This window comes from Meriones unguiculatus, chromosome 5 (genome assembly GCF_030254825.1).
Source record: "Meriones unguiculatus strain TT.TT164.6M chromosome 5, Bangor_MerUng_6.1, whole genome shotgun sequence".
In the NCBI taxonomy this organism is placed as follows: domain Eukaryota; kingdom Metazoa; phylum Chordata; class Mammalia; order Rodentia; family Muridae; genus Meriones; species Meriones unguiculatus.
The window spans coordinates 42,754,449-42,777,641 of record NC_083353.1 but is presented as its reverse complement, the minus strand read 5'-3'; the positions used below and the strand labels follow the sequence as shown (position 1 = coordinate 42,777,641).

General features: G+C 43.8%; 1 protein-coding gene across 2 annotated transcripts in view; it reads left to right on the top strand.

Moving 5' to 3' along the window:
• The window catches only part of Eefsec (eukaryotic elongation factor, selenocysteine-tRNA specific), a 197,277-nt gene that overhangs the window by 73,340 nt on the left and 100,744 nt on the right, over window positions 1-23,193 (top strand). The window contains exons 2-4 of one of the 2 annotated variants that reach the window (XM_021638825.2): window positions 2,986-3,193; window positions 20,711-20,807; window positions 21,515-21,679. In XM_021638825.2, the coding sequence (XP_021494500.1) occupies window positions 2,986-3,193; window positions 20,711-20,807; window positions 21,515-21,679 (470 nt within the window). The remainder of the gene's footprint in view (window positions 1-2,985; window positions 3,194-20,710; window positions 20,808-21,514; window positions 21,680-23,193) is intronic. The other variant, XM_060383722.1, reaches the window with a different exon arrangement.

Below are 23,193 nucleotides of genomic sequence, written 5' to 3'. Positions count from 1 at the left end.
GAGAGCTCAGCCTGGGTTGAGATAGACCAGTACCATGGGCAATAGGTGTACTGGGGTAAATGCACTGGGCAGAGTACAACAAAGGTCAGGCAGGTACACGTGACTATCAACAGGGATGCTTTGATACTTAGATGGATCCTGGGTGGGAACTAAGGACAGGGATTTGATGGGCCTCTCAGGTTCCCATGGTGACAGACAGGCTGTGCAGCACAGTGGGTGAGAGCTCAGGCATAGGTGTTCAGATCTCTGCTGCGATACAGTCACTGTATAACACAGACACTCATTCTGCACCTCCAAAGTCCTGTTTTCCTCATCTATGAAGTCTTTGGTGGGGCTGAGGTTCGGAGAGAACCTGGGCAGTTGGAATTAGCCCTGAGTCTGTGTGGAGACAGGTGCCCAGGCCATGACCCACGTCCTCTTCATGGTTTGCTTATAGACTTTTAGCTCCTCTGGTGGCTGCAGAGCCAGCTCCGTGGCCCTGGAACGAGGCCCAAGGCTTACATTTGTAGGTGGCTAGATGCTTCTTATTGGTGGGATGGAATCAGACTTATCTCATGGGAGACAAATAAGCATATGCAACAAGGGGCAATTTTGTGTAGCTCATGGCAGCAGGCCATGGTAAAACTACCACTGGTTAAAAAGAAGGAAGATCACATTGATGAGTTTGTGTGTTTGGAGAGCAATAGGATATTTTAATAGGAAAGCAACCCTGCCAGATCTGTGTTTCTTTCTTTGCTTTTAAGTTCTTAAAATAGTACTAGATTTTAATGGCTTTTTAAACTCCTATTTGAAATAGAAAGGAATAGAATGTATGTGGGGGGGGGGGAGGGGTGTTCGTTCCTACCACTCTTTTTTTCCCCTCCATTTTTTTACATGCCCTCATTATTTCATGTTGATCTGCAGTGCACATGCAGGCACATGTATAATCTTCTACATTGTTACAACACACCTTATTCTGCCCTGTGCTCTTCTCCCCACACTGCAGACCCGTTCATAGTTGTAAAAGGGCCCTTTATTCTTCTCAGTGGCTGTATACTATTCTATTTCATGGCTTTTTCCCTACTGATGACATTTGCATGTCATCCAACTTTAGTAACAATAAATATGTTGCAAGTGTGTCCTATGTGTTTATGAGCGTGTCTGGGTCAAAGATTATGCCTTTTCTTTTACATATATTGGTGTTTTGCCTGTGTGTGTGTGTGTCTGTACACCATGAGTATAGTACCCTTGGAGGCCAGAAGAGGGCATTAGATCCCACAGAACTAGAGTTATAGACAGTTGTGAACCACCGTTTGGTTGCTGGTAATCAAACTCTCGTCCTCAGCAAGAGCAGCCAGTATTCTTAACTGCTGGGCAATCTCTTTCCAGCCCCAATTATATATGACACCTGTCTCCAAGATGTTTTCATACCAGTCTAAAGGTCTCCAGCAGTGTTAATCAGTTATGTATTTTTAGCAAGTTCTTTTGGGAACCCTAGAGGATGGATAGTGGAAGGCCTGTCTGAGGCAGTGTTCCTAGATAACTGATTAGAACTGAAATGGAGATGGTTACCAGAGGCAAGTTGGTAGCACCTCTATTCTGTGAAAAGCTGTTGGGTCATGGAAATACATGGGTGAGGCAGTATCTTTCTCACAGCTGTAGGGAGAATATGGGACACTACCAACCAGTGACTTAAACAAGGACATGCCTCTATTGATGCTGCTGCATGCACCTGTCCTTCTGGCTGCATTGTATCCCTTCCTGACCAGGCAAGATAGAAGAAGAGACTGGCAAAAGAGGACATCTGGACCATGTCAGGCCTGCCTACACTCAGATACACTGCCACTCCTTGGGGCCAGGGCTTTATCTAATGTTGACCAGGAGGCCTCTGAGAGCAGTGCTTTAACAGTTCCCTTTGGCACCAGATGCCTGTGTGACCTAGAGCATGTACTGCCATGTCTTGAGCCTTTCTGCATCTGAAACGGGTAATGAGGATTAAGCACACTACCTTAGCACATATTGTTAGTGTGGCAACCAAGGACAGAAGGTCTTTTCCTGGCCTCATTCTTTCTAGCAGTAGGTGGGGTTGGTCATCAGACTTTCAGAGCAAGCTTCTTCAGACTTGCTCTGAAGATCATAATGTTGTCCTGAAAAGTCCTTATGAGGAGGTCTTGTAAACTGAAGATGTAATTACCATTCATTTCGGTGGTGGTGGTGATAGGGGTGTCTGTTTTCCTGCTTTCCCTAACCTACACTTTTTTTTTTTCTAAATTATTAAAATACCTCCAAGTCCCCTTATAAAGAGCATGGCCACTCTGCTTCTTAACACCTGTGCTTCTAACATAGTGGCTGGCACTTGCCCTTCCTGACTACTGTATCATATGAACACCTGCTTTTGTCGAGCTTAGGCATGCTATGTATGTATACACAGTCATCTGTGTGTGTAGCAGTTCTGTGTGCTCCAACCTCCTGGAAAGAGCAGAAGCTCCATAAACAGAGTGTAGGACCAAAGTTAGATGGCGAGCATCAGGCTTTGAGGAGTTGTAGGCAACCCAGTATTGCAGGGAGAAGGGCTCTGAGCCTTTTACTCCTCCATACAATGATGGGCCCTGTACTTTTTAGCCTTGCTGTCTTTCTTAGTAGAGCAAGGAGCTAGGTATTTGAGCCTTTCCTGCTCAACATCTACCCTTGTTGAGTGAAATGAAAATGAGAGCAGAGGTACAGTGGAGAGGTGGGGCCTCTGCCGAGCATTCTTTACCTAAACTCAGTCCTTCTGTGCACAGCAATGGGAGCCTGAGAAGACCCTCAGTTTCCTCACCCGTCCTGGTGCTTTTTTGGGTTGATGTGGTTATTCCAGTCTGTATACTCACTTAGACTGGCCAGGAAGTGCCAGCCATTCCTCCCAGTCTGCCCACTATTACAGTGCTTTGCTGGGACTGGAATGGTGACTTCCTGGGAGGCTCACTAACCCAACGCTTCTTTTAACCTTACCTTTTATTGTCCCAGGTGCTCAGATCATTGATCTGATGATGCTCGTGATTGATGTGACCAAGGGAATGCAGACACAGTCCGCAGAGTGCCTTGTGATCGGCCAGATCGCCTGCCAGAAGCTTGTTGTGGTGCTGAACAAAATAGACCTGTTAGCAGAAGGGAAGAGGCAGGCAGCGATTGAGAAAATGACCAAGAAAATGCAGAAGACTCTTGAGAACACCAAGTAGGTTTGCTAATGAAGTTCATGTGTAAGGTGGCTTCTCATTTACCACTCTGGGCAGTCAGGTCGGCCTCACATCCTGGTGAGTGAGGTATGCCTGTTCACACAGCTGCTGCTGCCTTGAGCTAAATCAAGGTTAACATTCTGATAAAATTCCAGAAAGCACTGGAGCATAAGGAAATGGGGTGCCCTCACTTGTGGCAGCAGCACAGTTGGAGGCTGGTCTTGGGTGACCAGTCTCCATCCTGTCACTTCCTTCTGAGCTGTGGTACATGCATGCCTCTGTGTGTGTGTGTGCTGAGAGCCAGGTATGGGAGCTACACTTTAGAGCCCAAATGTGTGCGTGGCTTTTAAGGCCTGGGACTCTAAGGCATGGGTCCTATGCTGTGTTGCCCCATGAGAACTCAGGCTTCAGTGCTGGAGCCTGGGTATCATGTTCTACAACCTTTTGCTTCTCTATGGCTCCACTGTCAACCCCAGACAAAAATCACAGAGCCTTGCAAATGGGTAACTATAGACAGGTGACTGTGGCTGCTGGCAGCCAGAGAATTTGCAGCTTTATCTTGTGAGACGGGGTTGGCATGTTCCCTAAGGAGCTCTGAGCACAGAGTAATCAAATGAGGTTTAACATCAGGCCAGTACTGGCTATAGGGGGAAAGCTAGCCTGGTTGGTGGACTTAGGGGCTCTGAGGAGAAGAAAGAGCAAGTAGGTCAGTGGGTTGTGGTGTTTTCCCAGGGAGAAAAGGGATGTATGTGGTTGAGGTTGTGTAGGACGAAGGAGGTAAGATGTAGGAAACCCCAGTTGCCTCTTTGCAGTTGGGGCAGCAAGGTCTCAGTGCAGTGGGCAGAGTTACGAAGCAAGAAGTGGAAACTGTAGGGCTATAAGCCACCTGGTTGCTCAGGGGCCACAGAACTTACTGATTCTGATGTGGCCAAGAAAATGAGCTAGTGACCTTGTTGAGCACACAGAGCTAGCATGCCTCATTGTTCAGTGGCTCGCTCTCTCTTTCTCTGGCCATCACTTTTGGTCAGTTCTGAAGAGCCGTCACTGGGAGACAGGGCTGCCTCCTCTCTGCTATGCTGCTTCAGACAATATCCTCTTCCCGTGCCTCTCCTTCTCCAGCCTGTGGAGGGCAAGCAAGTAGAGAGTGTTTTTGTTTCCCTGTCATAAAGATTGATATGCCTTCCCATTTATGATTTTTTTCCGATGCAACACCTGCAGCTCTCCTTCAGAATGTTCAAGTTGGTTAAATTAAAGCTTCAGCCTTGTGAATGGGCCATATATGTCATAAAAGATTTCCTTGCGCTGCCTTTTGTTAGCAAAATTCATCAATCTGATAAAATCGACACATTTAGATAAGTGTTGCATAAGAATTCAGGCTTCGTTATTCCTAACGGAAGTGGATATGAGACTGTGAAAAGGAAGATAAAAAAATTATATCTTCTTTTTAGTGAGTTATTTGATCTCCCTGCCATTTTATTTACTTGTCAGAAAGGGGAGAGCACATTTTTTGGAGACTTGCATAAACCCCAACAGCTTCAGCTCACTCACTTCATGGATGGGGTCTTCAGGAGTCCGAGGACACTTGTGAAAAACTTGCAGCTCTGACCAATCACATGGAGGGGAGAGCCTCTCTTGTTTTTAAATCATCCTTTTTATTTTAATGTATTGGCTGGAGGTCAAATTATGAACTTTACCATATTGCCAGAGGAAATTGTCATCAGAGGGGCGTCAGAGCACTTCCTCTCCTCCCATACCCAGAGGTTCCACAGCAGAGGGCAGGGTTGTTGCTTAAGGGTGGAGTCCTGGAGTGCTGTATCCAGGCTGAGATTTTGGGAACTTGATATATCATTTGCAGTGTCATTTTCTTCCCTTTGCTGTCCTTGCTAACTAGATGTGAGGAGATCTCAGTGCAGGAAGAAAAATGTGGAATGGTAAAACCTCCGCATGGTCAAAACCTGAAAAAATGTTTAAGATAAAACTTATTTTTCTCTACATGACGTTTGAATTTTAATAGAAGACTTTAAAAGTACAGAAAAGTAGCTGAAAGGAAGGAATGTCTAAAGGTATTTTTGTCCCCCTAAAAAAGCAGGTGCTGACATTTGGGTTCGTGATTTTCTATCTTTTAAGATGTACAGCATTATTCCTACACACCTTGTTTTGAAGAGCCAGAATGTCGCAGTGTAGCCCAGGCTGAACTCAAACTCTAAAGCCTCCTGCCTTAGCCTCCAGAGTGCTGGGTCACAGGTGTGTGACACCCACTCTCTTCCAAGTTCTTTTGTTTTCTTGTTTTGGTTTTGAAATTGTGGTAAAATACACGTAGCTATCATTTCAACCATTTGTAAGAGAATAAGCTAATGACATCAAATGCTTTCAGCATGTGTCCACCATACCTTTCTATGATCCCTGTGAACTACTCCCAGGCAGGAACTGTCCTGTTCTCCCCTCACTGTTCTCCCATGGCAGCCTCTTTTCTGCTCTCTGTCTCTGTTGTTTGCCTGGTCTGGGGTCATGGGTGGATTTCATAGAGCATTTAAGATCTATGTATGTTATGGCTGTGTCAGGATTCTGCTGCCAAGGCTTAGCCTGTTGTGTTTGTGCCATGTGTTTATCTACCTCCCACCCCTACCACCGATGGGTCTGTGGGCTGCTCTAGCTGTTGTAATGATGAGCTGCTGTGAACTCTGATTTCAGTCTCTCTGGAGCTTTGTACCCAGGTATCTAGGAGTGGGGACTGCCTTATACAGCAGTCCATATCTTCCTTTCTGGGGCACTGCAGAGCTGCCTCCAGAGTAGCTGTCACATTCACATTCCCAAGAGCCATGCATGAGGGCACCAGTGTGTCCATAGTTTCTCAACACTTGCTGTTTCCCTTGAGATAGGGTCTTACTGTATAACCTAGCCCTATCTGCAACTTACAGCATGCACACTCAAGTACTGAGATTATAGTTTCAAACCACCACATCTGGCTGTTTCTGTGTTAACCCTAGCCATCTTTGCGAGGGGCCACCTTACTGTGGTTATAATTTGCATTTCCATTGTAGCTGGTGCTGAGCATGTTGTTTGGTCACCTCTATATTTCTGTTGGGAAATAGCTGATCATATCCTTTGCCAAGCTTTAAAATGAGTTGTTTTTCCATTGTTGAATTGTAGGTCTGTAAATAAATCTCTTTATCTGAGATATGATTTGAAAGTATTTTCCCCATCTTGTAGGCTTTTTACTTTAATATATAGAAGTTCTGAATCCTGCTGAAATCTCATTTGCCTTTTGTTGCTGCTACTGTCTGTGGTTTTGAAGTTATAGCTGTGAGACTGTTGTCAAATCCTGTGTCATGAATGTGTCTAGTGGTTTTTTTCCTACCTGTAGTTTTAGCTCTTATATATCTCTGTTGTTGGTCCATTTGAGTGTCTTCTGCACTGGTGTGAAGTAAGAGTTCAGCTTCCTTCTTTTGCTTGTAGCTTTTCAGTTTTTCTAGTACCATCTATTCATAGAGTAAGCTTTCCTTTTTTTTTTTTTATGCTAAAAATACAACCCACTATGTAGATTAGTTCTTGGCTTTCTGTTGTTGATTAGTCTCTTTCTGTTGCTGTGATAAAATACCAGGACCAAGGCAACTTATAGAGGGAAGGGTTTATTTTGGCGCACTGTTCCAGAGGGATGAGAAGAATCTGTCATGGCAGGAAGGCATGGCCGCAGGAAGTCAGGAGCTCGTATCTTCAAATGCACAATCAGGAAGGAAAGAATTTGTGAATCAGAAGTGGCACAAAGCATTTATTCTCAAAGCTCACCCCAGTAATATGCTACCTCCAGCAAGGCTGCACTATCTAAACCTCCCCAAACTAGGGACCAACTATGCAAAATATCTGAGCCTGTGGGGGACATTCTCATTCAAAACATGACAATTGTATTCCATCGATCTACATTTCTATGCTTATGGGAGTTTCTCACCGCTTTGACAGCTAGTTCTGCAGTGAGTTTCAGAGCTAGGAAGCAGAGTCCTTATAGCACTTGTCCTTTTTGAAATTGTTCTGATGGCTGGGACTCCTACAATTCTGTATGAATTTGAGGATCAGCTTTTCCCTGTCTCTGAAAAGACTGCTAGATTTTGATAGGGATCTGAAGATAGCTTTGGTACATTTGATACCTAAACAGTATTGTCTCCCAGTCTGCAAACACTGAGTGTCTCCCATCTGTCTAGATCAGTAGTTCACAACCTGGGGGTGACAACCCCTTTCAGGGTCAAACGACCCTTTCATAGATATGCTTCATATCATTTATTTACATTACAGTTCTTAACAGTAGCAAAACTATAGCTATGTGGCAGTAACAAAATAATTTTATGGTTGGGGATCACTACAACAACAGGAGGAACTATATTAAAGGGTCACTGCATTAGGAAGGTTGAGAACCACTGGTCTAGTTCTCTAATTTTTTTTTTCTTCAGTGTTTCATAGCTTTTATTGTTCAGGTCCTTCCTGTGGCTGGATTTATCCCAGTTGAGTTCTGCAGAGGATTTTGCAAATGCAGTCACTTTTACTTTCACTCTGGGTTGTTTATCTCTAAAATATGAAAACAACTAATTTTATATGTCAATGTTTCTGTGTTTATTCTGTGTTTTACATAGCAGGTTCTCAAATAGTTACCAATCTGTTCCCACCCAGTAGACTAGGCTCAGTTTTCCTTTTTATGCCTAGATGAGCCTGAATTGAGCACCTCTGCACAGCATTACACTTTGTATCTATAGTTATGCCCTCATAGTAGAATCTCAGCTGTGAGATTGTGGAAGCAAAAGCTATGAAAGCTTAAACTCTTTTTGAACATTTGAACATTTCCCCAAAAAAGGGGGCTTCCATTTTATATGGGCCTCTGCAGCGAAGTTTGGCTGTGGTATAAGATAATTTGAAAGTTTAGAATGGGGATGGTATTTTACTCATGTTTTGGTATGCAGGTGACCACCGGTGAAACAATGCTTTCTTGTCATATTTTAAGCACTTGGACGTTCATGTGTGTGATTTTTTAGCATGTGTATTTGTCCCTTTGCTTCTTAGAATTTTAACCTTAGAATTTTGGTTTTCAGGAGTGTTGATATTAGTGAGGATGTTGCTGCTAGCCTTTTGCCCATCGCACTTGCTAGGAACAAGGCTGCAGCGTTTGTTTCTTCCCATTTTAGTCGCTTTTGTTTTGACATCTCAAGTTTCTAATTTCCATGTAGTCAAACTCTTTGATTGTTTTTCTTTGTGATTTCTTTATCTCTGAAAGCATTTAAAATTACTCTTGCATAAACATTTATCAATGTTAACAGAAATCAGAATAGAAGATAAAAATGTACTCGCAATCTCCCCAGTGCAGCAAATTAAAATGCTTCCTCGGAGGATCCCTGTCAGTCTTTCCCACATGGATATAATTTGAGGTGGTTGTTATCACCACATTGACACTGTTCAGTGTTCTGGGATTTTCTGTTTATTTTTCCACTAAGTGTTATCATCTGACAGCACCCTTGATGCATCTTTCTTCCAGATTTTTGGTTCTTTCTTCTCTTAAAATACTTTATATTTCCCTCTTTCTGTTACAAGCCAGTTTACAGCCCTGTATTCCCCAGGCTCTCCTGAAATTGTTGTTTTGTTTTGTTTTTCCAAACAGGGTTTCTCTGTGTAGCTCTGGCTGTCCTGTACTCTCTTTATGGACCAGGTTGCCCTCAGATTTACAGAGATCCACCTGCATCTGTGGATACTGGGATTAAAGGTGTGCACCACCATGCCTGGCTCTCCCCTGATCTTGAAACCCTCCCAGGAATTGGACTTAATATCAGTCTCCAGGGATTCATTTGTGACTGTAGACTCTACAGGCCTTCATCATGCTGGTGCTGTGATCTCTTGCTGGTGCTTTGGCCAATTGCCACATGCTCTTGGGAAATACTTCCTCCCTCAGGTGCTGTTGCTTTGTGAACTAGGAGCTGATGAGTTCAGTCTCACAGCCTTTCTATGGGAAGCGCTTGGCAGCCTATATATAGCAGGTCCTTAGCAGAAACAACTGTAATGAGGAAGCTTGGCACTGTGCCAGGGATTCCCACATACAGATCATTAAGTTAGCTGGATCATACAGTTACCCTAGACATCAGTTTTGCAACTTGCTTGACTGTTAAGAAAACAATACTTGATAAATAGTAGCCATTTTGAAGTCTACTAACCCAAACTTAAAACTTCCATTCTGTTTGCTTAGATTTCTTTCACTTTGTTTATAAATTCATATATTTGTAATGTGTGTATGTTGTTGTTATCTGGGGCTGCTTCTGTGCCGGTGAAGATCAGCCTGGATGCATAGCCCGTGTGTCTGGGACAGTGAGCACTAGGATGTCTCTTTATGGATAGACTGCAGGAGGTGGGAGTGGGCCAGGAGATGCCATGATTGCACAACAGGGCTGAGGTCATGCCATCTGGTTAGAGCCCTTGTTCTGGAACTTCACAGTAGTCTAGGAATTCCTGGACAGCTCTTCTCTTTGAGGCCAAGAGCCAGGATGGCTCATGTGCAGCAGGCCTAGAAAATAACACAGCTATTTCAACCAGGGGAATGTGATCAGGCATCTAGCAATGGATAAAAACCACTGAATTTCCAGATACTTTATGGTAAGTCTTTAGAGTCCTCTGCATGTTTGTGCACATGCACACACAAATATACATGCACATACACCACACACACACAAGTGGAAGCAGAGCCATAGTAGCTGTGCAGATCTCTCTCACCTAGAACAGAGCTTCCTGCCACCGTGTGTCCTGTGCAGAGGATGCTGCGCTCTGGTTCCTGAAGAGCTGAGAGTACACTAGGACTCTGGCAGCCCTGACCAGTCCCTGGCTTCTCTGATGTCAGGACCAGAGACCTGCTCCTGGGCAAATATTTGGTGAGCACATGCCCAGGGATGGGGTGTTTACACTTTTGTTGTTGTTGTTGTTTTGTTTTTTTATGGGGAGAGGCCTGCAGAAGAGAGAGCCCAAGGAGGCAGGGGCCTCTTGACAGTATAAAGGACATATGTAGGAATAGGCTTTGGTGATATGGCAAGAAGCAGGGGTCAGAAGAAAGCATCTTTTTCTGTTAGTGTCACACAGAGGTAGAAACCTTGGCAAGGGCTCCAGCCTCTTGCTTACCCATGGCTCCAGGAATCCTTGGACTTAGTTTTTATGCCATTTGTAGATCCTGGCACAAGTGGGATTTCATCAGACCCCTCCCCCCCACACACTTACAGTTACCCTAGACATCAGTTTTGCAACTTGCTTGACTGTTAAGAAAACAATACTTGATAAATAGTAGCCATTTTGAAGTCTACTAATCCAAACTTAAAACTGGGATTAAAGTACACACTTAAGAAAGAAGAAGGAGACTGTTATTAGAAAACCAGGCATCTGCAGCCTGAAGAGCAGAAACTGGGCTCTTTGAAAATGGCTGGGTGGGAGGGTATTTAACACAGAGGACTTTTCCTTAAAGAGAAGCAAAATCTTGTGCTGTAGGAAGGTCTGTAGAGAGCCTGAGAAGAGGTCAGCAGATGAAGGTTGGGTGAGAGACAAACTTGGCCAAAGGGACTCCAAAAGGCTCCTTGAGATGGACAGTGGGGTCTGGTGGTGCTGAGTTCTTCCCAGGACTCTTCCCTTCGGTGACCTCTCCTTGGGCCCCTACCAGGGGATGGGATTAATGGCAGTGGCCCAGGGTCTTGAGGAAGGGAAGGCATGTGACTTCGAGTGAGAGACTTCTACAGTGTGGGCCAGTTGAGTCTGGGACGTGACATAACTGCCACAGTTGTTGGAAAAAGTTAAACTGAGTAATCTCTAAATCTGCCTTACCTGTTTCAGAGGAATGTCTCAGCGCAGTCCTGTGTCTTTCCAGCACCCCCAAGGTTAACCAGGCTCTATGCCTTCCGCAGGTAACAGTATCTAGCTAGACACTAATAGCTTTGTTTTGTTTTTCTTGTGTTTATTTTTGTAGCTTCAGTAGTAGATGTTTTTTGTCCCTGGAGACTGAGCTGCCAATAGTTAATTTTTAAAAAAATCCCTTAGAGCAGAAAATAATTTTTAAAATGATACATTCATACCTTAAGCATAATATTTTCACTGAAAACACTTGAATTGGTGTTCATTTAATAGAATCAGTGTCTCTGTGACAGAAAAGTGGCCATATTCATAACACTCCTCTTCTTCCTCCTGTGTGAATGCTTTGCTGGCACCTGTCCCTCCTCTCTAGGGTGTCTTGACTGTGTGAACAGATCTGTATTTGGAATTTGGGGCATCTTCTCTTCATGGTCTGATTTTGCAACATGTATGTTTCCTGCTTCATGTGTAATTTCAGTTTTCCACAAATGGTCACCCTCTTTGTCTTGGATTCTTTGGATGCAGTGCTTTGTGGGTAGGGTGTAGGGGAGAGGACAGGTCTTTATGGTGTACCTAGGTACTGAGAACTACCCACTGGCAGGGGCTTTCCATTCCCACCTCTTTGATCACCCCACAAGGTGGATGTCACTCCTCCCCACCACTCTAACAGAAGAAAGTCTTAAAGCTGAACTGGCTTCAGGAGTTTGTTCTAGGTCATCCGTCTAGTGAGTGATGGGAAGTGATTCAAAGCCAGCTCTGTGCAAAGCAGGCCTGATCCTCTAGTATGTTCAGTTCTCAAACCAACATAGCTATTTATTATATGATAATTGTTGGGAACTTTGTTCATATTTTTATTTCAGAAAGGCTAACAACTTTCTGATTGTATCATGAGAAAAGTCTTATTTTGTGTTATCAAATTTCAATAAATATAAATAATTTTAAAGATATAAACTATATATACATATTGTTAAATATAACAAGTAACTATCTCATAGGAATCATTAACAAAGTTTTGAGTTAGAATTTTAAAAACCAGCTACATGACAGGCATAATTACAGCATCCAGCATTCTGGCCGTTTTCATATTACGACAGGGACACCTGCACATCCATGTTCTTACAGCACTCTGTACAATTGCCTGAGCTATGGAATCAGCCAGGTATCTGTCACCAGTGGAGCAGATAAAGCAGGTGTGGCCTTTATACACAGTGGAGCTCTGTTCTGCCATAATGAAATTATGTCATTTGCAGGGAAATTGATGCAACCAGAGAACATCAAATTTAGTCAGACTCAAAAATATATGGCACATATTATTTCTCATTTTTGGATCCTAGATATCATACAGATATATAAAATCATATGGATATGTGAGACATGAAAGTAGAAATGAAACTATCTGGGAGAAATAATAGCAATAACAGAAAGGGGAGCATGGCTGGTAAATATGTCCAATTACATGACATATATGAATGAAAATGTCTTTATGAAACTTACCACTGTGTGTCGTAGTGGGCCTTACGTGTCAACTGGACACGACCTAGAGTCCTCCGAGAAGAGAAACCTAAGTTGAGGAATTGTCTAGATTAGGTTGATTGGTGAGCATATTTGTGAGAAATTGTATTTTTTTTAATTATGTAGGATATTGCTTATGAATAGAAGACATTAGATTCCCTGGGAATTAAAGTTACCTGCAGCTGTGAGCGGCCTGTAATAGTGGTACTTACTCTTAATTGCTGGAACACTCTCTCAGCCTTCGTCTGGATTATTGTAGGAGGGCCCCAGCCCACTGCAGGCAGCACCATCCCTAGACAAAATGTTCCTCAGTTTTGTAAAAAACTAGCTAGGTATGAGCCTGGAAGCAGAGTGAGCCAGCAGGTGGCATTTCTTCATGGTTACATTACTTCTAGTTACTGCTTTGAGCTCCTGCTTTGAGCTTATGCCCTGATGTCCATCAGTGAGGAACTATGGTCTGGAAGTGTAAGCCAGATGACTTGAGGTCTTTTGGTTAGAGTATTTTATCACAACAATAGAACAGAAACTGGAATCCTATGTAAAATAAATATATACCATTACAATTTTATCTAAAAAAACAAAAACCAATTACAGACATAAATTGGTTTGGTTTTATTTATTTATTTATTTATTTTTTGAGACAGAGTTTCCCTATATAGCCTTGGCTGTCCTGGACTCGCTTTGTAGTCCTCAAACTCGCTGGCCTCAAACTCACAGTGATCCTCCTTCCTATGCCCACCTGAGTGCTTGGGACTAAACTCATGTGCCACCATGCCTGGCTCAAATAGCTGAATTCCTAATGACCCTTAGACACAGGGGCTAGAACTGTGATTATTCCCACTTCCAGAATCTTACATTTGTTTTCCAGATAATGCAGAATGTACATGATACACACAGTGTCTGGTTAGTTCCTCAGTTAGCCCTCGAAGTAACTGTATCAGCAATTCTACCAGCATCTTTTTGTTTGTTTGTTTGTTTGTTTGTTTGTTTTCGGGACAGGGTTTCTCTGTGTAGCCTTGGCTGTCCTGGGCTTGCTTTGTAGACCAGGCTAGCCTCAGACACACAGAGATTTGCCTGCTTCTGCCTCCCTGAGTGCTGAGATTACAGGTGTGTGCCACTGTGCCCAGCTTCTACTATCATCTTAATGAGTAAACTGAGGCATGAGGGTAAATGGACACTGTGTAGTCATGGGAAGGAAATTCAGAAGCTAGGGAATACTTAGAGCTCAGTGTTCTGGTCCCAAAAGCCAAACTCCAGAGCCTTGTGCTCCCTGACTCCATGATTGTCCTTACGAGGACACGAATCCCTCTTCTAGTTGGCATCACATGTCCATCAAAACTAGGCTGGACAATGGGGCCCAATGACATTCATGTAGCCTTGTCCAAGTCCAGAACTATGAGTCCTATGCCTGCCCTCTTCTCTCTCCCCTCCTTCTTCAGGAGGGCCTGTACAGACCAGTTGTCCCACAGCTTCTAAAGCTTTCCCAGACTCTCTGTGCCTTACTATAATAACTGGCCTGTCTTGCTTTTTTTCTTTAAGAGAACTCCTGTTTTTGTTTTTTTGTTTTTGTTTTTTTGGTTTTGTTTTGTTTTGTTTTTTAATGTAGCTATCTTGAAGTGCAGTTTCACATCACCAAAGTATAAAATCACTAGTTGGTACAAATAAAAAGCAGAGTGCATGTTTTCTTACAGCTTGCCCATCAAGAGTGTCCATAAACTGGTACTTTCCACTCTTCTCTTCAGAACATGGGCCAGGTTCTACTGAGAATGGATGCCCTATAGACAGCTAGAGGCCATACAGGATATTTCCTGCATTTCTGTTGAATGAGGACACCATTCCCAGGGTTCTCTTTCTGCCTCCTACTTGTGAATCAGAATGTAAGCTCTCAGCTGTTGGTGCCACCATCATGGACTCTAACCCTCAAAAAACCATAAGCCTAGTTAAGCACTTTCATTTATAAGTTGCTGTGATCATTGTGGCTTTTCAGTGCTGAAAAGTAACGAATACACACGTAGACACATGTTTGTTTCCTGCTTTCAGTTCTTGTGGGTGTGTAGTTGAACTGCCTGACTATGTAGTACTTCTGTGTTCTTAAGTTTCTGAAGTATGTTTTTTGGTTGGATATAAAATTTGTGTTGACAGGTTTTACTTTGTTTTTTTCGTTTAAACTTTATGCACTTTAAATATGATATCTTGTTACCTCCTGGCCTCCATGTCTGAGACCAGTTCCACCCGCTGTGGCTCTCAACATATGTGAGATCGTTCCTCCCAAGCTGGAGAAGTGCCCTCATCCCTGACCATGGCTGTCATTTGTCTATTTGTAGTTAATGGTTGGAGTTTGTTCAGTTTTTTAAATGTGTAGGTTAATATTTTACATCAGATTTGGGAAGGTGTAGACCATTATTTTGTCCTCTGTGATGCTCCCGTTTCATTCTCCTTGCTTTACAAACCACCATTCTACTTAAGCTGCTATGCTTGAGATATAGCTGTGCCTCTGAGCTTTCTTCCTTCCTTTTCTTCAAATGGAACCATCTGGGTTGTCAGCTCTTTATTCTGCACACTCAGACCCACTACTAACTTCCTCAAGTGAAGTTTTCATTTTAGTTCTTAGACTTCTCAACTCTGGAATTTTTTTTTTTTTAATTTCTAACTGTTTCACTAACTTTTAGGTGTTTGATGTAAACAAACATCTACTCATCCCAGATAGGGAACTGATGACAGACCGAGGTTAAGGATATACTGCAGTCTACCTTAGTAAGTTGCTGAGTTTATTAGGACTACATGACTATCAGAGAATGGTCAATTTTAAGGAGGCTGTATCACTGACCACCTACATCCCCATGAGTGAAACCTAGTAACAGCTAGGAACCTGGGGCTCTCTGTGTGACTTGCAGGCAGCTCTACAGCTTAGGATCTCTCTCTTCAACAAGCTTAAAGCTTACTTAACCTAGGGGCAGAAAGGGCCCTGTGAATTTGTTTTCAGGGACTTCCTGACACTTCCCATTTTCCTTCCCTAAATCTTAAAGAATCTGTCTATCTTTAGAACTTCTTGAGTCTTAATAAGCTTCACAGAAGAATGGTTGTTTCAGTTTGAAGGAAATTGCCATGGTGTGTGTGTGTGTGTGTGTCTGTGTGTGTCTGTGTGTCTGTGTGTGTTGAGACAGGGTCTCTATGTATCCCTGGCCATCCTGTAGCTCTCTCCATAGACTAGGCTGGCCTCAAACCTATAGAGATCTGCACCAACTATTTCACTTTACCTTTCTTGTTTGGTGGAAGATTGTCATCTTACCCTGTAGTTGCTTAGACTTGGTTCATTTATTTGAGCACACTAAGGGGAAAAAATCTTGATGTAAAATCTGAGAGGGCTTCCTCGGGACAGTTCTTATTAATTCTTTCTCTTACATGTGGAATTTTTCTCTTGCTTCTTTGTAATTGTGATGGGTAATGTCAGTTGCCAGTTTGACGGATTGATAAGTGCTTAGGAGGTTAACATAAAACATTTCTGGATATGTCTGTGTTGGTGTTTTCAGAGAGGATGAACTAAGGGGTAATGTTGTCAGCACCGTACATAGGTGAGAGGACGTGACATCCAGGAGGACTGGATGGAATAAAGAAAAAGAAAGCATGCGCATTCTCTCTCTGTCCTCCTGGATGTCACGAGGTGAGCGATTGTGCTTCACCGTGCCCCTCTCTTTGTAACAGACTCTGAAACCACCAAACAGAATAAATCTTTTCTCCGTTAAGTTGTTTGGGTCGGGTATTATATCATAGAAAAAAAACACATACCCCTCCCAAAAAACCCTGAACTATGTGCCTATATAACAACTTTGTTTTGTTTTGTTTTTGTTTTTTGAGACAGAGCTTCTTTGTATAGCCCTGTCAGTTGTGGAAATCATTCTGTAGACCAGGCTGGTCTCAAACTTCAGACATCCTCCTGAGTGCTGGGATTAAAGGTTTGCACCACCATGCCTGGCTGTATCTTAAATTTCTAATGAAACCTTGTAGTGGAAAGCCACCTGTACTATTTTTTTTTAATTCTGCTTTATTTGGGTTGTCTAAGCCTTTACCTCCCTTCTACCAACCCCCTCCAACCTTAAGTAGGAGAGAGAAAGAAAAGGTTAGTGGGTAGAGGGGGCCCAGACCCCTTTACTTCTCCTGGCTAGTTAGGGTCAGGAGGTTCTTTTAGGTTCTATACCAATCTGTCAACCACAGACACAGCTAGCAGTCTCCACGCTACTGCGCTCCGAAACATTTCTCTCTGTTGGTCTGCTCCAAACAGCCACATTATCTCTGGTCTCTGGTCTCTACGAACTGTTCCACTCCACACTCCTCTTTCTCAGACTCATATTTATTTTCTCAGAGTCCTAGACCATACCCCTTTCCATGCCATGGAAGACCATTGCCAGCTGGCAGAAGTTTTACTCCGAACAAGACAATTAACAGGTGTGGACAAACTATAGCCCAACTAAAATCCCACAATTGGGATTAAAACAAAAGCATATTTACATAACATACAAAGAAACCAAAACTTCCATTACAAAACCTAGACATTTAGAATAATATAATGAAATAGTTTTGAAGTCATGTACAACCTCACTATACATTGTTATAGTTTGATAGCTTCTGAGCAGATTGTGTAAAGTCTGTATTCTTTGTCATGGGGATCCTGAGGTCTGCAATCAGTTAGCATAGTGATCGCTAATGATAGGACAGAGGTTTCCCTAGATGACTAGATGTAGGATGCTCCCTGATGAGGGGCTTCTATATGCACGTTGGGCCAAGCTGATAGTATTCCAGCAGGCAGTTGACAGCTGTGCCTTAGCTTTTACTCTCTGTTTGCATAGAACTTCAAAGTCAGAGGTGAGGGCCCAAGTTCTTCTCTCCTGAGCATGCAAGCCCTATGCCTGAGTTGACTCAATTCTCAGGATATGTCAGCTTTTCCAAGCCAGCTATGATCATGTCAATCTTTAACTTTTTCTGCTAAGTTTTTAAATCATCTCATTGTCTAAATTGTTACCTTTCACCTCATAGTCAGTAGCTACTGACTACTTCCTTTTATTTTCAACAGATGTTCTCAGGAAAAGGGATTTCACAATAAGAAAATGAGCTGGTCATTGTCCTATCCTGGGTTTCTGTCTACCCTCATTAGAAGAACTGAGGGACCAGACAGCAAGGGGAAGTCAGGGGGAAACTTCATTTTCCATGCAGGAATAACACCTTAAACAGGAAAGTAAAAAATTCAAATAAGGAAGTAGAAACTTTGGGGCCCCAGCAGCAGCAGGATGCCAACCAAGAGGGTGTGGGTATCATAGCTTTGTGCCCTCAGTAGGCTTTTGGGTACATCCCAGAGAAGTTGGTAGCACCAGAACTCTCTGAGGGCTTAGAAGCCAATCGAGAGAAGTTCCTTCAGAGCAGGTCTGCAGAAGGCAGATCAGCAACAGCAGCAGCAGGAAAGATATGTCTCTTTTCTCTGGCATGTCTGGAAGGCTGGAGTCACAGGTCTCTGGTGTAGGGGGTCTTGGAGTTTGGAGACAGCTGCAGGAACAAATGTCTACAGCTGGACCATGGAGTCTTGCAGGCTGAGTCAGGAATGAGTCTCCTGCCTGGGACAGAAGCCCTTATGCAGTGAGTCTCAAACAGCATGTCTCTGGCAAGTCTTCAAGGCAGCCTTCCCTCTCCAAAGAACACAGAGCATCTGGGAGCTGGCCTACTGGCCAGAGCTAGCAACTGGGCTCTGAAGTCCCATTCTCTTCCTTGTCTGATAATGTGATGCGTCTTTCTCCAGAACTTATTGGCTCAAATATATATAGTGCCAGCTGGAGCCTGATTGGCTGAGCTGAATATGTGTACGTTCAAAGTTGGTGACAACTGGGATCAGTCAGGAGGGAGCTGTCAGACCTGCGGGGGTCGGGGGAGGCTCCAGAACCTTGAGCATGTTTTCAATTAGGTCGCTTTCTCTATTTCCTCCCTCCCTCCATGTTGTAAGGGGAGTGGGAGTAGAGAGTGGAAATCCCTCCTTTTACATTTGTCCCTGATGCCTTGAGCTTGCTTTCAGCTGCCTGCTGGGGACTTCTTTTAGACTGCCATAAAGCCCTGGTCTCCATCTCAAGATATCCAGTCCATAACTGCCAGCTGTCAGACACATCTCACTATGTTTAGGATTCTTTCTTGCATAGATTCTACTTTGTTCTGAACCTTTGTTGTCATGGCAGTCTCTGGGAAATGGGTACCTGGTTGTCAGAAGGGTGGCAGCCCATGAAATTGACACTGAGGTCAGGGTCCGTTCATTCAACTGTGGAGGTGTCAAACATAGCCCATCTCTGCTTCTTTTACTTCAGGGTTTCTGGAACTCTTTCTACTCCTATTTAAAAGTCCCCAAACAGGTCAGATACACATAGGCTTTCTGATGGGGTCTTCTAGGAAACTACCAGATAGGAAACTACCAGATAGCATTTCTCTGGGTCAAGTGCTTTGATAGACCTCAAACCCATTCTGCCCTCTCCAGTATCCAGCAGATGCTGATTTTCAGCATGGTTGTGCTTTTCAAGGCCATGACAGAGTTGGTAGGTAGATGAAACAAAACAGGTTTAAAATAACTATTTTTGACTTGTTCTCAGAGTCCCAGCCATTATTCACTTTTCTTGTTCAAGCCTTTGGTTAACTCTAGAATTCTGGGAGGGGGGGAGAATATATATATATATATATATATATAATTTGTTCATGTTCTTGTTGCTTCCATGAAAAAGCCTTGTACTTGTTCACCTTGGCTATTGATCTTTGAAAGTGTTGTTCAATCTGAGGTTCGTAGTCTATGGATTTTCTCAAGGCCAAGGCAAATCTGTCTTTTGCCAGTATGCCTGTTGCAGTGAACACTCATAAATGAGGAACTTTCAAGGCAAGTGTGTAAATTCTGGATTTTATACTACTGTGCCACCAACAGTGATGAAGAGGAAACTAGAAGGGCGTCTGTGGAGAAGGGGTAGAAAGCCAAGTTTCACACTTGAGAAGGTTTGTGTTTGAAGTTGGCTGTGAAGTTTATAGCTAGTGTCTTAGGATAAGGCAATCTACCTCTTCAGTTTTCCTGTCCTTATCTACAACATAACAGAGCCATGGTGCAGAACTGGGGTGTAAACAAAAGCATCCATGCTTATGCTATCAATGCTCTTAATGTTTCTGTTATTCAACATAAAATTCTTCATGATGTAATGGTAAATAAGATAGCAGGGTATGAGATGGCACCCACACAGCCACATATGAAATATTTTATGTAAGATACTGAAAACATGGAAATGGGATCTGTGGTGATATGAATGAGAATGACCCTCATAAGCTCATTTGTTTGAATAATTGTTCCCCAGTGGGAACTATTTTGGAGGAAGTGTGTCACGGGGGACAGGACAGGCTCTAAGGATTCAAAGGCTCATATTCTTCCCAATCTCTCTCTCTGTGCCTCTTGCTTGTGGATCAAGATGTGAGCTCTTAGATGTTTCTGCTGCCATGCCTTTGCTCTGCCATCATGGACTCTGACCTTCTCAAACTGTAAGCCCCCAATTAAACTCTTTCTTCTATAAGTTGCCATGGTGTCTTAGTACAGCAATAGAACATAACGAAGCCAGGTAAAAGTCCTAGGCACAAAGCACGTGCAAGTGTGTTTAGAAGAGAATCAGCACAGGGAGGGGGTTATGAACTGTTTCTCTTCCCTCCTCCCTGCCAGTGTTACTACTAGCTTGGTTTTAATGAAGATGGCTTACGTAAGAAATTCTCCTAGGAGAGGCAGAATTTCTAGATGCAGTGTGAGGGACTCTGGGTCACCAGTAGTCCTGAATTTTAGAGAGCTACACTGTGTGGGTCTTTTTAAGAGCCTCTTATAATCTGAGTCCTACCTTGATCTTTGCTGCTTCCTGGGGAGGCTCAGGAGGAGTTGAACTCCTAGGTAAGCCCCTTAGAATCTCATACCCAAAGGTACAGCCTTTCTCTGTAGGGCCTCTACTTCACCTGTCAATCTAGAGTAGTGGTGCTGCCTTTCCATGCTCAACTGAAGGTGAAGAAGAGGCACGTGGCATGTTCAGTGATGTGCCAGCAGCTCTGCTGGCCTGTGCCAGGTTGTGCTGACAGCCTCTGTGACTGTCATGATGCTTGTTCTTCCATTTCAGATTTCGGGGTGCACCGATTATTCCCGTGGCAGCCAAGCCTGGGGGACCAGAGGCCCCTGAAACAGAAGCTCCACAGGGCATCTCCGAACTCATTGAGGTACTGTCAGTTTGAACTCGGGTTGCTCTCTGCCCCAGCCCTCCTCAGGTAGCCTTCCATGTTCCCTTTTTTCTGAGAGGGAGGGAAAGGCAATCCTAGCAAGAGGTGTCTAAGGACCCACATGGCAGAGGGCAGAAAAGCTCCACATGCGCAACTCTTGGCCTTGACCCTAGGCATAGGCTACTGCCCCTGGAAGACAGCCATCTACCCTCTCACCTCAAGTTTTTCTCCATTTGTCCTTCATTCATATGCCTGTCCCTCAAGTATGGTATCAGCCACTGGAGATCTCTTAAGTCCGCCATGTGGAATGGGGATAGACAGACAATTGTTAACAGCAGGAGGTAGACTGTCGTGATAGGTGAGGAGACTCAGCCATACAGAGGAGACCTCTGCAGAGGTCTGTCTGCTATGGGTGCCTGGCACTGGATGTGGCATGGCAGACAAAGTCTGAATGACACATGGAAACCAGATGAAGAATCTTGGAGCTTGCAGCTCAGGCAGGGACTGTACATGAGGACCTAGGCCAGATGTCCTGTAGCAGCTGCTTCCATTGCAGTATGGAGGCCTTGCCAAGTCCCTGTTTCTTCTCACTGAGTTAAGTTGCAGCATTGGTCCTCTGATCTGGGCCAGCTTGCCAGGAGACCTTGGAGGATGCCAGTGGCATTCCCCTACACCAATAGGTGTTTATAGCAGCATTTCTTTTCCAGCTCCTGAAGTCCCAGATTTCCATCCCAACAAGAAACCCCTCAGGACCGTTTCTTATGTCTGTGGACCACTGTTTCTCCATCAAGGGTCAGGGCACCGTGATGACTGGGACCATCCTCTCAGGCTCTATCAGCCTCGGGGACAGTGTGGAGATCCCTGCCCTCAAGGTCAGTCCTGCCTTGACTCTCCCTTGTCTTGAACCTTGGTCTCCCTTGACCCATCCTTGGTCTTCAGAGCAGCAGAGTCTACTGGACTTTTCCTGACTCTTCTCTTCTACCTGACTGCTAAGTTAACCTGCCTCTCTGTGGCACCATCTGCTTTTCAACCTACTCTGGCTTTGTAGTCTTCTTTCCTGGACTTTAGAACTACCATTTTGCCTAGTCTCACAACAGTGACTGGATAGTGCAGGCCAGAGGTGGCCCACATAAGTGGTTTTTAAGATGAACTGAGTCTTCAGAGGTAAGGTGAGCTTGAAAGCACATGGACAAGAAACTAGAGTGTGGGGTGAAAGTCGAAGCTTTCTGGATGTTGGCAACAAAAGTATGTGTGGGACTATTTCTATGCTTTGTACCCTAGAGTAACCTGGAATTTGTGATTCTCTTACCTTGGCCTCCCCAGAGCTCAGATTACATGTGGGATATGTGTGTGTGCATGCATGTGCATGTGTGCAAGCCAGCCACTAAACCTGGCTTTAGAGCTCTAGGCACCTTTTTCTTAACTAAGAGAATCTTAAATCACACAGATTTGGTGTACAGTTGTTCACTCTGTTAGAAGTACAGCTCACGCTGCATTCTCAATGACTGCAAAAGGTGCCCTGTAAGCCGTTTGAATACCCCTTTGGGAGTGGAGGCTTAGTGAGCGTTCTTCCTCCTCCAGGAACCAGGGCCTGGATGGTCTTGATGGTGACTTTTTTAAGAAGTTGTTACTTATTGGGGCCTAGTGGCGCTCACCTATAATCCAGCTACTAAAGAAGCCAAGGCTGGAGAACTTAATATGATCCCATCTCTGAAAGAAAAACTGGGGGAAGGAACCTGACTAGAGCTCATTGGTGGAATGTTTGCTTAGCATAAGACTTTGCAAAATAATCTGCCAATGTCTAGGCACCATGCTTCATACATGCTGACATATGACGTAAACATGTTACTGACCAAGCAAAATGTAGCCCTTGTCCTGGGCAAGAAAGAGCCATCCTATTCCTGTACCTTGTGCCATTTCTGGCTTAGAACAATGGGGTTGGTCACAGAGAGGGGGAATTTTCTGGGGTCAGGGATGAATAGTTGTATCTCACATGAAGGGTTGGTGGTAGAGAGAAGAATTCCCCAAGCAGAGAGACCCACTGGAAGGGGGGAGGGCAGGAGAGCCTGAATTCTTACAAATCTGAGGACTCAATGGATAGTGCAGTCAGAAGGGTGCAGCAAGGCCCTGTGTCATTTCCTGAAGATGATTGTGGATAAAGTTCCCTTCTTTTCCCCCTGTGTAGATCTTCCTCTGAAGATCACGTAAGTCGAAGCCATTTTAAGCCAGGGGTTAAAAGAACAGATTGTACAAAATAAAGCACAAAGTTATGAAAATAAACTAAAGCATATTTTACAAAAACAAAACTAAGTTGTGACTGTGTGATAACTCTTAGTTGGAATAGAAAGTAAATTGATGCTGAATTTCTGAACAGTTCCTGTGTTCA